The 15,431-nt window shown below is 52.1% G+C and overlaps 2 protein-coding genes across 5 annotated transcripts in view; both read right to left on the bottom strand.

Annotated features, from left to right (window-relative positions):
- Positions 1-1,467: 1,467 nt before the first annotated feature.
- RSAD1 (radical S-adenosyl methionine domain containing 1) lies at positions 1,468-10,066 on the bottom strand. 4 transcript variants are annotated; one of them, XM_031469612.2, is made up of 10 exons: positions 9,765-10,066; positions 9,221-9,354; positions 8,898-9,102; positions 6,388-6,753; positions 6,153-6,216; positions 5,613-5,760; positions 5,341-5,395; positions 4,655-4,758; positions 4,323-4,472; positions 1,468-1,709 (listed from the first exon to the last, which is right to left on the bottom strand). In XM_031469612.2, exons 1-9 carry the CDS (start codon positions 9,897-9,899, stop codon positions 4,355-4,357), a joined length of 1,329 nt encoding a protein of 442 aa, XP_031325472.2. In that variant the 5' UTR covers positions 9,900-10,066; the 3' UTR covers positions 1,468-1,709; positions 4,323-4,354. The 4 variants fall into 4 exon arrangements, with proteins under 4 accessions (XP_031325472.2, XP_064352158.1, XP_064352160.1 ...); XM_064496088.1 differs by lacking the exon at positions 4,655-4,758; XM_064496090.1 differs by lacking the exons at positions 4,655-4,758; positions 5,613-5,760.
- A 1,419-nt stretch (positions 10,067-11,485) lies between these two features.
- ACSF2 (acyl-CoA synthetase family member 2) overlaps positions 11,486-15,431 on the bottom strand; it is a 33,261-nt gene continuing 29,315 nt past the window's right edge. The window contains exons 11-16 of the mRNA XM_010990308.2: positions 14,612-14,719; positions 13,243-13,394; positions 12,272-12,413; positions 12,064-12,174; positions 11,855-11,923; positions 11,486-11,634 (exon numbers count right to left, since the gene is read on the bottom strand). Of these exons, the coding sequence (XP_010988610.1) occupies positions 11,584-11,634; positions 11,855-11,923; positions 12,064-12,174; positions 12,272-12,413; positions 13,243-13,394; positions 14,612-14,719 (633 nt within the window). The 3' untranslated portion in view covers positions 11,486-11,583. The remainder of the gene's footprint in view (positions 11,635-11,854; positions 11,924-12,063; positions 12,175-12,271; positions 12,414-13,242; positions 13,395-14,611; positions 14,720-15,431) is intronic.

A 15,431-nucleotide genomic window follows, 5' to 3' on the forward strand; every position in this document is an offset into this window, starting at 1 on the left:
GGCCATGTAACAACATGGGAAACTGCTTATGACAGAATGAGAAGCCAAAGGAGCAGAATGCAAAACTAGATCTGTGTCAGGAGCATGACCGGGCAGAGTCTTGCATGGGTCTGGACCAGGACTGGAAGGGAACACAGACAAATAAATAGAGATGAATTTGCTGGGGCCACTAATTTTGGATTTTTTTTCTTTTTCACTTAGAATTCTAATGTTTCTAAGTGTGGTTTGTGTAATTTTTAAACATTGGCTTTAAAGATCCCCTCAGGGAAAAGAAGGGGAAGCAGAGGGAGGAAGAGAGCAGGGAGGAGATGTGGGATTCTCCCAGAAGTGGGGTCTGGATGAGAGGAGCTCAGAGGTGGTCTGAACACAGGGACACAGCTCCAGCTGGGTCTTCCACCGGGGTGGCCCCAGACATTGCATCCCCTTTGCTCTCTGACTTGAAGTCATCAGATGGACCAAACCAGTTGCCTAAGTTAGGAAGGCAGTATGTTAGTTGTTAATAAAGCTACGGTTAAGAGTGCTTTTCAGATGGGAATTATTTGGAAAAACTGATCATGCTTGTTATGGACACCCAGCAAGCTGGCAAGGGTCTGAATTGCCAGGGCTCCAGGAGGGTGGTTTGGCACTGTGTATCCAAATGAAGGATGTGTGTATCCTTAGTGTCAGCAATCCCACTCCTTGGGATTTGGCCTAAAGCTAAGGAAGTGATCAAGCCAGTGCATAAAAATATTTACATAAGGCATTCATTACAGAGTTTGTAAAAATAAAAAATTAAACCCTCAGTTTCACCAAAAAGGAATTGGTAGGCTAAATTTTGGGAAATCATGCAGTGGCTACACTAAAAACCCAGAATGTAGATACAAAATTGACATGAAAAAAAATGCCCACTGCGTATAAAGTAAAACAAGAAGGCTACAAAGCAAGATGCACCCCATTTTTAGAACACTGTATGTCTAAATATGTTCATTTGCGTATAAGAATTTCTGCTAAGATACACACCAGACGCCTACCAGTGGTTAATCTTTGAATGCTAGGATTACAGATTTTATCAGGCAGCTTAGTCTCGATTATATTGCTGCTGTAACAAACAACCCCAAATCTACTGGTTTACAACAATGAGTCTTAATGTCCCCACTCCTGCTCCTGTCTGTGACGGTCAGCTGCTCCTCTGCCCAATGTCTTCAACTCTAGAACCAGGCGGACAGAACAGCCTCTATTGGAACACTGCAGGTCTCTGTGGCAGAGGGAGATGGGGGACCACTCACTGGTTCTTCCATTCTGTGCTGGGCAAGTCTTATGGCCTTCCCCAAGCTCAACAGGGCAGGGATACATAATGGAAAACATTTAGAACAATAATACGAGCTACCACACAAGTTATTTCATCCTTGTCTTAGTCCATTCAGGCTGCTATAACATACCATAGATATATCTATACCATAGGTATATCTATAAATACCATAGATCAGGTGGCTTAAACAACAAATATTTATTTCTCGAGTCCAGGATCAAGGTGCCAGGAGATTCAGTGCCTGGTGAGGGCTCAATTTCTGGTTCACAGCCATCTGTGTCTTCCCCTCTGTGTCTTCACAGGGTGGAAGGGGCCAGGGAGTTCTCTGAGGTCTCTTTCACAAGTGCGCTAATCCCATTCACGAGGTCTTCATCCTCATAACCTAAGCACCTCCCAAAGCTCCACGTCCGAATACCATCACCTGCGGGAATGAAGTTTCCACATATGAATTCTGCAGGGGACACAAACGTTCAGTTTATAGCAATCCTAACACTTAAAGTCCTTTCTTTGCAGAATGCAGTTCCTTCCCAGGAAGTGGATGGACTGACTCCCAGAGATGGGACATGTGGGTTCTCAGTGTGGGGGTCTCTCCAGGAGGGAAAAGACAGACACCGAGGCCAAGCTGCCCCACCCCAGGAAGAGATGGTGCTTCAAGCCTGAGGCAGACGGGCCAGAGAGAGGTGAGGATTTCGTCTAATTTAAGAGACAGGCCAATCAACGTGACCCATGGTAAGAATGAAACAACGATGTGACAGAAAGTTCTAGACGTCTACAAGTGTTATGCCAGCTCTGCTACTTACTGCCTCTATGACTTGAATCAAGTTAGAGGGCCTCTTTGAATGTATGTATGTGTGAATGTATACGTAAAACGGAAATCAAAAGAGCTGCCCTGCTTCCTTCACTCTATTTAGTTGGCGATGGGAGTTGGGTGGCTCAGTTGTCAGCTTTAAAATTGCCAGCGCTCTAGGCAGGGAAGGTTTGGTCCCTCAAGCTGTAACCACAAACTCAACACACGTTACATATCCACATCTCTTCCCCACCTCATCACAGAGTAGCCTGTTCGCCCCTCTCACTTGTGTCTGTGGGCTTTTCAATAGGACAGGTGAAACGATGACAGTGGACAGCTCCACGTGGAGGAGGAGAACCCTTCTGATGGATGAGCCAAGGAAGGCCTGGACGCAGAGGGAAGGACCCACTCCGCTTGGTCATGTCTGGAATTAGCCTCATCCCCCTGTTCCTCCTGATCTCAGCTCTCAGGATGGAAGGCAAGAGACGACAGGGCTTCCCAAACTGGCCTGATCATTAGAGCCATTTAGGAAACATTTAAAAACTAGATTCCTGGGCTCCACCTCCCAGAGACTCTGATTCACCTGGTGAGGGTGGGAGCAGGCTGAGTCATAGCAGGTGATCTGTGCCATCCTCACCTGGCTCCCAGCCAGCCCCTCTGCACAGGCCTTATGAGGTGCCCCAGAAGGGAGGGCCTGGGCATCTCAGGTGGCACGAGCCCTGGCAGCTGGGAGAAACCTGAGTGGGCCCAGGTTATCTGATGGCGCACCTGCTCTGGCCCCGTGCTTACATCTTGAATATCAAGATCTGGGGAAGGCTCACAGAGGCTCCCCGGGCAGCACAGGTCACCCTGCAAGCTGCCCCAGGCCAGAGAAGTAAGAAAAATGTATTTCCCCTTTCCTGCTCCCAGCCCCTCAGAACCCAATGTGCCGCAGGCTTCCACAGCCCACCTCCACATCGTTACTGATAACCCTGGAGTTGATCTCTTCACACATCTATCACCCTGGCAGTGCGTTCCTCGAGGGCTGGGACAGGTCCTATTCCTCTCTGCCTGTCGCTCCGTGCCTGGCACACTAATAGTGCTTGCTAAATATTTCATGAACAAAGGAGCAGTAGTAACGCTTACCGTGTTACCCCAAGGTCAACAAAGGACTGATATTCACACCCACTAGGCAGATGGGAAGTGCACGTGCTCACCTCTGAGGGGTGGGGGAGCCCCATCCTTAGTTCCCCAGCTAGCAGCTGAGCTTAGCATGCCCTGATTTGCAGGGGTACCAAGTCACTCTTGGCATCACGACACCCTTTGATGATACGTTATGGGGCCTCTTCACAGGAAAATGCCTTTTTCCCTACTCACCCCCTCACACCCTGCATAGAATTTCTAGGTTAAGAGTATCAGCCCTTAAAAAAAAGGAAAAGCTTTTTTTATGGATGCATGCCAATTAATGAATGTGGATGGAATGACAAGAGTCAGAAAGGACTCATTTTGTAACCTCCAATCTAATCATTGATTAGATAATAATCTAAGGATTGATAATCAAGGATCATTGATGAATGTTAAAATCACTAGGCAAGTAAATGCGAGGAAGGAATCTCAGCCCTAGACTAAGTCTCCAGCCCCCAAACCCCACCCCTGAGGAAGGAGCCCAGACAAAGAGAGGCGCACAGTCAAGGCGGGCCCCAGACGGGCCTAGCAGGTGACCTTTCTGCAGGTAAAAGACCGGGGAGAATTACCAGGCTCTGGGTCTTTCCTGACTTCTCTCCTCCCCTTGCCCTGCTCAGCTCTCCCCACTTTCACTCTCTCAAGGCAAAGGCTGCGGGGGGGGGGGCTGGGGGGCACTCTGGAGGGTCTATGAGGCTCCAGACACCCCAAACATATCCTCTTGTCAAAAGAGAAAGGGCAAGACTTGCTCTGATCTTTCCCACGGTTCTCAGTCCAGCAGGCTGCTGTGCTGGACACACGTGTCCTGTCCTGTACTACAGGGGCTGGAAGCCTGACAGCTCTGTTTCTCAGAGTCTCTTGCCAGCCAGGATTTGCAGGGTCTACTGATGAGAGGCATCCACAGAAACCATTACTCCTTCCCTGGCAGTAGCGGGTGCCCCTGATGCCAGTCCCCAGAAAAGAAATGTCCTCCCATCCACCTCACTGCAGCCATTCCCCTGGGGAAGCCAGGGCTCAGCAACGACAGGGATGAGAGCACCTGCCAGTGGCGATGTCTGCAGTGTCAGCCCAGCCCCCAAAGCTCACCTAGCAGCGTCCTAGGATACGGGGACAGGCGGTTATCCTCCTGGCACAGGGGAGGGGGTTCTCTGCCACCAGGTGTCTTGGAGCTGAGACAGCAGATCCAGCAACAGAGAGTCCAGCACAGCCAGACCCTCCCACGAACACCGAAGCCCCCTGGGAAAACAAGAGTCCTGGCTGTGATGGCCCCATCTTACCAGTTTCCATCCGCACCCTCCACCAGTGCCAAAGCCCTGGTACCCATAGGTCCCTCCTTATCAGACTTTCTCGTCTCTCCCATGTCTATGGATCCACAGTCAGGGTACCCTGGGACTCCTAACCCCCTGCCCCTAACACACCTGTGATCCAGCAGCAACAGGCCCTGCTCCAGTAGCATCTTCACCTCCCTGCTGGTTCCAAACACATCCCACAGGGTCAGCGGCGGCTCAAACTGCTGCCAGTGCTGGGGAGACCAGAAAGGTCAGAGGTGCAGGGACCATAACATGGGAGCTGGTGGGGCTGTTCTAGGCCACCTGTCTGGGAGTGTGGTGAGGGATGGGAAGGCGGGTGTTCAGTCACCAGAGGGATCTCAGAAACTAACCACCATGCACACCAGGACTAGGCCAATGGACCAGCAGGGAGGAAGGCACCTTCACTCCTCTTCCACATTCAGGCCAAAACCCAGCTCCGGCCAAGCCAAGACTTCCTCTGCTCCTCCCTGTCCTTGTTCTGGTCGGACTATGGGCAGCCCCAGCCAGGGCTTGACGGCTCTGACTTCCTCCAGAGCAGCTCTGATTGATCTTTATCGACTGCACTTCCTATCTGAGCTTTCGCTTAAAAATATTTGAAAACTCTTAATCTAATCTCTAACCTTAGATCACTGAGAAAACTGACATTCACAGGTGAGAGGGTATGTGCCCGAGGCTGCGGCAGAATGGGGACCAGAGCCCGGGCCTCTGCAGCCCTGGTTCTCACCACTGCACAACGCTGCCCACTGCTTCTGCCCAGCAGACCTCGGCTGGACCAAGGCCCTTTGACCTCTTACCTGGTGAGTGATCCCCACATCGGTGCGCAGCCCCATGGCCAAAACTTCCTCCAGCCTGAAAGAAAATCCAGAGAACGGTCTTGGAGAGGAGACTTGTGCTTCTCCCATTCTTCACACCCTGTGCTGGGATGTGTGTAAGGGGGCTTATGAGGATCACACAGCAGGGGGTGGGGTGGGGGGAGGGCGAGGCAGGAAACAAAGGTGTGCAGGTGGGTGGTTCTTGGGGTAGCAGGGAGCCCTGGGTGAAGAGCCCTGTGCCCTCAGATGCTCACAGCTCCAGCTCGCCCAGGGGGACGCGCTTCCGGGTGCCGTGCCCAAACAGCATCACCTCCTTCATCCAGTTGTCCGGCTCCAGGGTCTGGATCCGAGCCTCCCGGGTGTGGCTCCCAGCCCCCTGGGGCACAAATCGCCCATGGGCCCCTAACAACATCAACGACCACCCCCACTTTAATAGCAGCTAAAACGGTGCACTTGCCAGATGTTAAATCAGTGCTTCTTGAAGTGTGGCCCCTGGACCAACAGCATCTACTATGCTAGAAGTGTAAATTCCCAGGCGCTACCCCAGCCCTGTTCAATTCCTGAAATTCTAGAACCTGGATGCAGCCCAGCTGGGTCTTAACCACCCCTCCAGGTTATTTCTGACGCACGCTAAGATAAAGAACAACAGCTGTACGACGTTGGCAGTATTTTTTGCCACACTTCAATACGTATGAGGAAATAGAGGCTTGGAGAAGTTTATGAGTGGCCTGAGGGCACACAGCCCTGACACCGCTCCCCTGTGTCATCCCTGCTACAGTTCACGGGGGACTCACCAGGCCCAACGCCAAGGTACTGACCACACTGCCAATAAGTCCAATTGTGGGTACTAAGCGCCCCCTGTGGACGGGGAGGAGACAGTGAAGAGTGAAGAGGGTGGGCCCAGTCTCCGTTCGGGTAAGGGGCTGAGCCTGGTTAGAATGCCCCACCATCTCAGGCCTCCAGAGCACCCTTCTCCCGGAGGGGCCACAACTGCCTGGTCCCGCCTCAGCCTTCAGCCCCAGGACGTACATTCCGGGCGAAGTTGGAGACCTCATACTGGCGGAAGCCAGCCTCCCGAAGGACTGCCCGTCCCTCCTGGTACATCTCAGCAGCCAGCTCAGGGTCAGGGGCAGGAAGGGTGCCCCGCTGCACTTGGGTGAAGAGTGCAGTGCCCCGCTCCAGGGACAGCTGGTAGAGGGAGACGTGGTCATCACAGTGGCGTAGCAGCTCCCGCAGCTGCCCGAGCCACGGCCCCACCTGCTGCGCCGGCAGCCCCAGCATCAGGTCCACAGACACACGCCCGGGGAAGAGGCGCCGGGCCTCTGCCAGCGTCTGCAGAGCATCGCTGGCCGAGTGTGTCCGCCCCAGCAGCTGGAGCTCAGTGTCATCTAGGGACTGGGGAGAGAGGGTCCAGTGTAAGCAAGCAGGTCAGCTCAGAGGGAGACGGGAACACCTGTCTGACACTGTAGACACAGATACGAGGGAAAATGCAGGACACGGCAGGGAGCCGGAAGGCAGACGGTCAAGCCAGTAGCAGGGGTACCATCCACTGAATGGTCGCTATGTGCAAAGCCTTCTTATGTAATATCTAATTTATCCTTAAAACCCTCCAACATTAGCTCCATTTTACAGATGACAAAACTAAAGTTCAGAGATGTTAAGTAACGTGCCCAAGGTCATACAATGGTGAAGTCAGATCTGGAATTTAGGACTGTCAGACTCCAGGCCAACGGTCTTTGAGTTTACTTTTTCTTTTGAAATATTTCAAATCTATAGAAAAGTTGAAAGAAATGCCCAATAAACACCTTCCTCCAGATTCACCAACTAACATTTTGCCATATTTGCTTTGTCTCTCTCTAAATATATACACATACTATTATTATGCTAAATCATTTAAGGGTATAGACCAGCGCTGTCTAAAAGAACTATCTGCAATGATGGAAGCATTCTGTATTTGCACTGTCCAATACAGTAGACACTAACCACACGTGGCTATTTGAATTTTAAGTTAGTTAAATTGAAATAATCACATTCTAAGTGCTGACTAGCATATGATCAGTGGCTCCAGTACTGGTCAGTGCAGATACAGAACATTTTAGTAGAATATGGATGTCAGTGGCCACATACTAGTGAGCACTTGCAATGGAGTTATTTACATGTAATTAACTTAAATATTGTACCCTGGTACTCCTAAATACTTAATTGTGTTTCCTAAGAACAAGGACATTCTTTTACATAACCACAATCAAATTATAGAGCTCAGGAAATGTAACACTGATACTATACCATTACCTAATAGATAGGTGATCAAGGTTAGCCAATTGTCCCTAAATGTCAGCTGAAGTAATTTCCTCCTCCCACCCCAATCCAGGGGTCACACATTGCAATCAGCCGTCATCGTCTTTCTCTCTCTCTCTTTTTTTTTTCTTTTTTGATCACTGTTTCTTTTGTCTCCATCAGTCGAGGTCCTTAGCCTGCCTTTTATGACGCTGACATTTTTGAAGTGTACAGGCCACTTGTTTTTTAAAATGTCTCTTAATAAGGCCTAGAGATCTGCTATACATCATTGTGCTTGCAGTCAGCTACACTGTGCTGCACACTAAAAAAGTTGTTAAGATGGTAGATCCATCTCATGTTATTTGTTCTTATCACACACACACACAAAGTCTCAAGTTAGGTGTTCCTGATGTTTCCTCACAATTTGATTCAAGATATGTTTGCATTTGGGGCCAGAAAATTTCAGAAATAGTGTGTTCCTATCAGTATGTCCCATCAGGACAAAGCCCTGACCCCAAACTCTATGGTAAGTGGTATATGTATTAGAAGTGGGGGCATGATACTGGCTATGAAAATACCAGGGACAAACCTGAAAGGAACATGTTTCTCCCCACTTCAAAAAACCTTCAGCGATTCTCCTGTTACCACTAGGCAAAACTCCAAACTTCCTGGTATGGTACCGAAGGCTTCTGGGCCCTAGTTTACAGTCTTATCTCCAAGAAATGGCTCACAGTTCCCTCAAAACATGCAGGCTCCTCCATATCCTGTGCCTCTTCCTCTCACACCCCCTTTCCTGGTGAACTACTCCTTCTCATTCAAACATCACCTCCTCCAGGAAGGTTTCCATGATTTTATCAGACTGAGATGCCCTTCAGGCTGTATTCTGAAAGCCTTTTGTAGAGATCCCCCTTAATAGACAGCCTTTACCATACTGCAATGATCTGATCACCTGTCTTCCTCCTCCTGTGTCTCCAATCATGTGACAAATCTTTTTCAAGCATCTACTATGTGCAAGGTACTGTAGTTCATGCTTGGAATATGTGACAAACAAAAAGGTATGCATGATCCCTGCCTCACAGAGCTTGTGGTCTAGCACTAGAAGCAGACAATCAAGTAGTTACAAAAGTGTCACCATACACTTTTCATTGCCTTCTGGGCCCTGGGACCCAGAAGGAGCTCAGTAAATGTTTGCTCAATGAATAAACATAGCCAGAGGAAAGACAGCACCGGGTGCTAGGGATGAGGTGGGTTAGATGGGTTACCTGGAGGCCAACGGACAACCTGTTGACTCCTGCCGCCCTGAATGCTGCCAGTCTGGAGCCTGGGGCCGAAGTGGGGTTGGCTTCCAGTGTGACTTCAGAGTCTGCAGGCAGGTGAGTTGCCTGGGCCACTGCCTCTAGGACAGCTGCCACAGTATGGGGGCTGGCCAGACTGGGGGTACCCCCACCAAAGAATACAGACTCCACCCTGAGGAAAGAGGATTGAGAAGATGAGGCCTGGGGGAGCCCTCCAGGATGCCTGCATATGTCCTATCCACTCCCCGACATTAATTCTCAAGTCCCCACCTACAGCCCCTAGTACCCACCGCCGCACCCCGCTGAGCCGCAGCAGCGTCTGAGCCTCGGTCACCAGACAGCGCCGAACAGCAGCCTCGTCCACGCCGCGTGGGATGTACTTATTGAAGTTGCAGTAACTGCAGCGCTTCTCGCAGTAGGGCCACTGGGGGAAGGGACATATGAACAAGACGGGAGGTGACGCCAGGGTGCCCTAGCCACTTCCAGGGTTCAGTCTCATACATCTCCAACCTCTTTCCCGAGGTCCCTCAACAGTGTACACTCCATGTAAGCCACACAACCCCCCAAAGCGGGTCGGACGAGGATTAGGAACCCACTTCAGTATAAGAAAACTGAGGTTCAGAAGGGAAATCAGTTGGTCAAGGGTCACCGAGCTTGTGAGCACCGGAGAATTTAGGTCTCCGGACAAAGACATTTTCCTGCCAGGGAGCAAGTGCCAGACCTCGTCCGGGGGCGGGGAAGATGGCAGGTGGGCTCGCAGCGTGACAAGCGGCCACGTGAGCTCAGACCCGCCGCGCCCGAGCCCCGTGACTCCGCCTCCCACTTCCCACTCACGTGGACGTAAAGCACGGCGCGCTGGCTCCCGGGCGGACTCGGAGGTCCTCTCGCGTCCTCCGCCAGGCGGCGCCTCTGGGCCACTTTGGCGGCGGCTGCCGCCGAGCAGCGGGCCCGGGCCCCGAGGAAAGCCATGACTCCCGCTGTGGCGGGGACGGTTAGTGCGCGGAGCGGGACCTGAGCCCGAGACGAGCCCAGGGCCGGGCGCCTGGGTGTGCGCAGAGCAGGGCCGGGTGGGCAGCCTCGGCGGAAGGAAGGGGGCTACGTGGCCGCGCCCTTCGTCGGAGCGCCGCCCGGAGAGCCCCGCGGCCTCCCGGCGGCGGCGCCACCTGCCGGGCACCGGTACGCTCACCGCAGCCGCCCCGCCGTCCTTTCCCAGGCAGCGGGAGGTGTGGGTGGAGTGAGCGCCACACCTCTTGGCACCCTGTCAGGGGCGAGTTCCCAGGCCCATTCAGGAATTCTTAGTTCGTCCCATCGGTCCCTTCACGTTTTATGTGCTAGGCTGAGAGCTGGGCGCTGAGGACTTCAGCATGCATGAGACTAGGGCGCAGTACGGGTTTGTGAGACAAGAGAAGCAAACCAACAAGAGACAGCAGCACCTGCTGGACACCGGGCCAGTGTGCTCTGTGCTGTGAGGCGTGTCTGTTACAAGGACTGTGGAGTCAGTGGGGGAAGAGAAGGCACTTGGAATGAATGCTGAAGGAGCAGAAAATCCCGGGGGGTATGGGTTTAGCCAGGAGTGTAGACTGTCATCTCCTGGGTCAGGCCAACCTGGGGCACCTGCTAGGAGGCGGGTTGGAGATGGTGTGTGGGTTCAGGTGAAGGGCAGCTCCAGGAAATGCAAAGATCATGGACTTTGGAGTCAGGCAGCTGGGTTCTAATTCCAGCTGTGTGACCTTAGACAGGACACTGCACTTTCCTGAGTTTCAGTTTCAACGTTTGTGATATGAGGCTAATGCCTACTTGACTGGATTGTTGGGAATATTTCAAGAAGAAATGTATATGGATGCTCGTAACATAGTGCCTGGCACTCAGTGTATCCTAAACGTACGTTCATTTTCTAAAAACTACAGAGGAGGCCGCTGCTGCTGGGAGCAGACACACTGGGAAGTTAAGGACTACAAGCAGGGGGATCCTTTTTGTCTCTGGAAACCGACGTGCCAGCTTTTTTATTTCTTGGATCAAGCTACAGCCTGCTTCATCTGGCCCTGCCCATCAAGGGAGCCCAAGGTTCACTGATTAAGGAAAAACACCAAAATTGGATTAGTTGGGAGGGATGGGGGGAAGAGGGAGATGCAGGAAGACAGCTAGAGGGTATAGAGTTTCTTGTTAAAAGGTGATGAACATCTTTTAAAGTGACTTTGATGATGGGAACATGGATCTGAATATACTAAAAACCGTTGAATGTAACACTTTAAGTGGGTGAATTGGATCGTATGTGAACTGTAACTCAATAAAGCTGTTATTAAAAAAAAAAGAATACTTCTTGCTGGACTACAATGTGAAAAATGAGTACAGCCCTAAAAAAAAAAAACAACTGGGTTGGTATCTCAAAGGGATTGAGTGAGGATTAAATGAAGTAGAAAATGCATGCCGAAGTGCTGAGCACCATTGTGGACAAGGAATAGGAGGTCTAAAAGTGCTAGTTTCCCCTTGGTCTCTTCCTGTCTTCATCCCATAGCAGCTGCCAAGAGAGCACGCCAGCAAGAAAAGGGCCAAAGTAAACAGAGAAGCTCTTTATGCCAAATCACAAAGACCACAGGGGGAATGTGGGGGAAGGGCAGAAAGGGCCTGGGAGGACCGCCCACCCCTCCTTTATTCACAGGTTTAGATGTTGTTCCATCTGCTCTCGAAGTTTGAATTTCTGGATCTAGACGAAAGAAAAGGAGTGAGAACCAGGCTTGGGCGTCTGCCAGTTAGGGTGACCAAGCCCAGCTGGTTTGCCTGGAACTGAGGAGTTTCTCAGGCTAAAGCCAGGAAAGTTCGGGGCAAACCAGAATGAGCTGACTAGTTGGTTACCTGCCTGGCCTTCTCTGCACCTGGGGCCCCAGGACCCCCTGCCCCTCCCTGGTCTCCTGCACCTTACTCACCTTTCCTGAGACAGTGAGGGGGTAGTCTGTGACAAACACAATGTATCGGGGAATCTTGAAGTGGGAGATCTGCAGACCAGAGGGAGATAAAGCATGAGGCTGGGCGGGGTCCTAGGGTTAGGGGGAGAGGACAGTGGGCTGACTAGATGGCAGACAGAGGGTGTTGAAGAACCAAGCAACAGCAGTTTTGGGTGGGATGAGGCGCCCACCTTCCCTTTGCAGAAAGCCTTGATCTCCTCCGCTGTAGTCTCCTCCCCTTTCTTGAGCCGAATGCAGGCACAGATTTCCTCCCCCATCCGGTCATCCTTCACTCCCACCACCTTCCAGAATCAGAGACAGTTATTAGACATCCCCAACCACATCTGTGTTTCCTGCTTTTGGGGGCTCACCTGCGCTCACCTGGGTAGGGTGCCTCACCTGCACTTCCTGCACCTGTGGATGTGTGTGAAAGAAGTCCTCGAGCTCGGCCGGGTAGATGTTCTCACCGCCCCGGATGATCATATCCTTGGAGCGCCCCACAATCTTGCAGAAGCCCTGCTCGTCCATCGTGGCGATGTCTCTGCGAGGAAAGCCCAGGAACCGCCTCTCACCTCTGCCTCATCTGACTGGCTCGCTCACTCATTCACCAGACATTATGGAGCACCTACTATGTGTCCTGCACTGCTCTAGACTCTGTCCTGCACTGCTCTAGACTCTGGGGGACACAGCGTGAATGAGACATTCCCTGCTGTACAGTCTAATGAGGAGGCAGACAAAAACAAGTATACCTATAGCATATTTGCTCTCTCTCTTTCTCAGAGTACCTATACACATGCTTTTCGTGGCTGGCTTCTTTCTTATTCAGGTTTCAGCTCAAACATTTCCATCTTAGAGAAGCCTTCTCTGACCACCCAATAAAGAGAAGCTCCCCTCCTGACCACAGCCAGTCTCTCTCCTATGACCTTATTTAATTTTCTTCGTGGTGTTTTTCAGTGTCTAAATTGGTCTTGTTTGTATCTGTCTTCCTCCAGCAGACATGTGGGAAGTAAGAGCAGGATGCTTCCCATCGTGCTAGCCACTGCACCACCGGTGTCCAGAACAGTGCTGGCCCTTGGAGGTGCACAACAGGAATTTATGAATGAATGAATGAGTGACTAAATCTTGGCTCAGATTTTGCATACACTGTCTCTGGCACTCTCATCTGCACTGCATCTGGTCCTTCCCAGAGCCCTGTGCGGAGAGCATGATCATCCCCATTGTACACATTTTGGAAACTAATTCTCCACGATGTGAAGGGGCCATCTCCACATACATGTTCTCCCTCTTCTAGTTTAATGTTCCCAGCTCAGCCTCAGGACCCCCGGCCTCCCCTCGGCAGCCAAAGTCTCTACCCCTCCCTGCCTTCTTACCCTGTCCGATACCACTTGTCCTGTCCGATTGCCTCGTCGGTCTTCCGCGGCTCACCCCAGTAGCCCATCATGACGCAGTACCCTCGGATGCACAGCTCTCCAGGCGTGTTCAGCTCTGCCAGTGATCCCGTCTTCATGTTTACAATCTGGGCCTGGGACCAGGCAGCTTCAGGCTTGGGCCTCCCACCCTTCCACTTCAGGATGGGGGGCCCTAAGGAATGGGGGGAGTTTTGCCTTCCTTCCCCCTAGTAACGAGGCCCCTGGCTCTGCCCATCCCAATCCAGGGAAGGGAGACGAAGGTTGGAGTAGATCCACCACCAGTCAGACACCTGAGCGGGGCTTGAAAGAACAGCTGAGGCCCAGACCAGGAGAAAACTGGGCAGGAGCTGCTGCAGAGAAGGAGGCCTGCAGAGGGCCAGGCCAGCTGAAGAATTACAAACTGTGCAGAAGGAAAGGGAGTCTCCTCTTTCCATTAGGCAGCAAATAAAGAAGCCAAAAAGGGTGGCATGGCAGGGCCAAGTGAACAGGAGAGGTGGCAGAGAGGCAGAATCTAGTCAAGAAATGAGCCACAGCCAACGTGCACAGAAAGCTTAGCCTGTGTGCCTTGGTGTCTCCATCTGTGAAATGGGGAGAACTACACTTGCCCTGTCTACCTCACAGGTGGGCATCACAGTGAGTGGCAGTGAGGCTGTCAGACTCACTGTGATAAGAAGGGGCTAATGTCACTGCACACTCACTTCAGGGCGGGGGGCAGGAGAGATGTGAAACAGGATGGCAGTTAGCCCCAGGGGAAGGACACTGGCAGTGACCCCAGAAGGGCAAGGCCACAAGGGGGCAGGAGAAACAAGGTACTGGCTGGCATAAAGCACCAACGGTGGAAACTGGGAATTTGAGAGTGAAAGATGCTCCAGGTCAACCTTCAAAGTGCAAGGCACCCCCAAAGGGACAAGCTCCTTGGGAAATTGTTTACACGAAGCCAAAAAGAGGAACTCTGCCAAAGTGTGAGGGGTGGGGAGGGCAGGGCTGGGGGAGAGAAATCTGTGTAGGAAAAATCTCTGTGCTCTGGCTCCTCTCTGAGGCTGTTCTGGCTGCCCCAAAACAGACAGTGGGCTTGGCAAAAACACACCTCAGACAGGAAGGGAGGCTGTGGGGAAGTTCAGCTGGCGGCTGCTCATGGCCACTGTTTCAGCTCTGTCCTGCTCAGGCCTCAGCCCACAGAGAGAGCCCCAGACCAGGCCTGGGGAAGACCTTGCTGCTGGGGGGCTCTCAGCATCTTGGGTGAGCTGTTTGGATCTCTAATTGAAAGCAATACATGTTCCAGGGGGGTGTGCCCCAGTGGCATGGTTGGAGTCGGGGGTCTGGGGCTCACCTCTGTGTGAGGCATAATTCTGCCCACACTTTCTGCCTTCTGCTCCACAGTGTCCTCGGTGAAGTTCATAAAGGTCACAGGACTGTTCTCTGTTGTTCCATAAGCCACCTAGAGAGTCCAGAAAGGGTGTTTGCAAGGGAGTAGGGGGACTGCAGAAGGATGGGAAAGCTACCCAAGGGGAATGGGAAGGAAGTTGGGGGGGGGGGCAGAGAGTGGAATGGTGGGAAAAGAGGCATATTTGGCAGAGGCTAGGGTTCAGGAGGCAGAGGGATGTAGTGGAAACTAGCTCAACTAGCAGGGGCCCCAGGTCTGAAATAAAACTGAGCGCAGGGAGGCCATTCTTTTCCAGCTAGGACTCTCTCGGTCTCCATGTCTCCTGGGGGCAGCCACACTCTACCCTGTGGCTCCCAGCATTATCCATGCCCCAGCATTCTCTTCCATGCCCAGGCTGTCTCAGCACCCCCTTACTGATTTCAGGCCACAGCATCCCCTGCCTCTCCCTTCCAAGCTGAAGTTCCCCTAAACTCAGTGAGAAAGCCAGCCTGCCTTCGCCCAGCTGGGAGCTGCACAGACACAACCCCTCCACCCACCCCAAAACCTGGGACAAGTGCCTGGCCTTGGGGTAGGTGCTCCCTAAGCTCTGGAAAGCTTCTTGTAAATTTATTTTCATCAAAATAAAATTAAAGCCAAAGCAAGGATTTAAAAAGCCTGTGGCATCTCCCCACCCCCTACTTCCAGTGGTTGGAACATCCTGAGCAACAAAAAACCAGAAGCCAGCCTTGGAGGAGCCTAAACACCACTAGGCAGTGTTCTGGGCCAG

This window comes from Camelus dromedarius, chromosome 16 (genome assembly GCF_036321535.1).
Source record: "Camelus dromedarius isolate mCamDro1 chromosome 16, mCamDro1.pat, whole genome shotgun sequence".
Lineage (NCBI taxonomy): Eukaryota > Metazoa > Chordata > Mammalia > Artiodactyla > Camelidae > Camelus > Camelus dromedarius.

Excerpts from the sequence above, each read along its gene's own strand:
- RSAD1 (XM_031469612.2), bottom strand. The coding sequence starts at position 9,899 with ATGGCTTTCCTCGGGGCCCGGGCCCGCTGCTCGGCGGCAGCCGCCGCC. Across the intron at positions 6,754-8,897 it reads GGTTGTCCGTTGGCCTCCAG|TCCCTAGATGACACTGAGCT; the intron begins GTAACCCATCTA and ends CTCTCTCCCCAG. Across the intron at positions 4,473-4,654 it reads CTGTTGCTGCTGGATCACAG|GGGGCTTCGGTGTTCGTGGG; the intron begins GTGTGTTAGGGG and ends TTGTTTTCCCAG.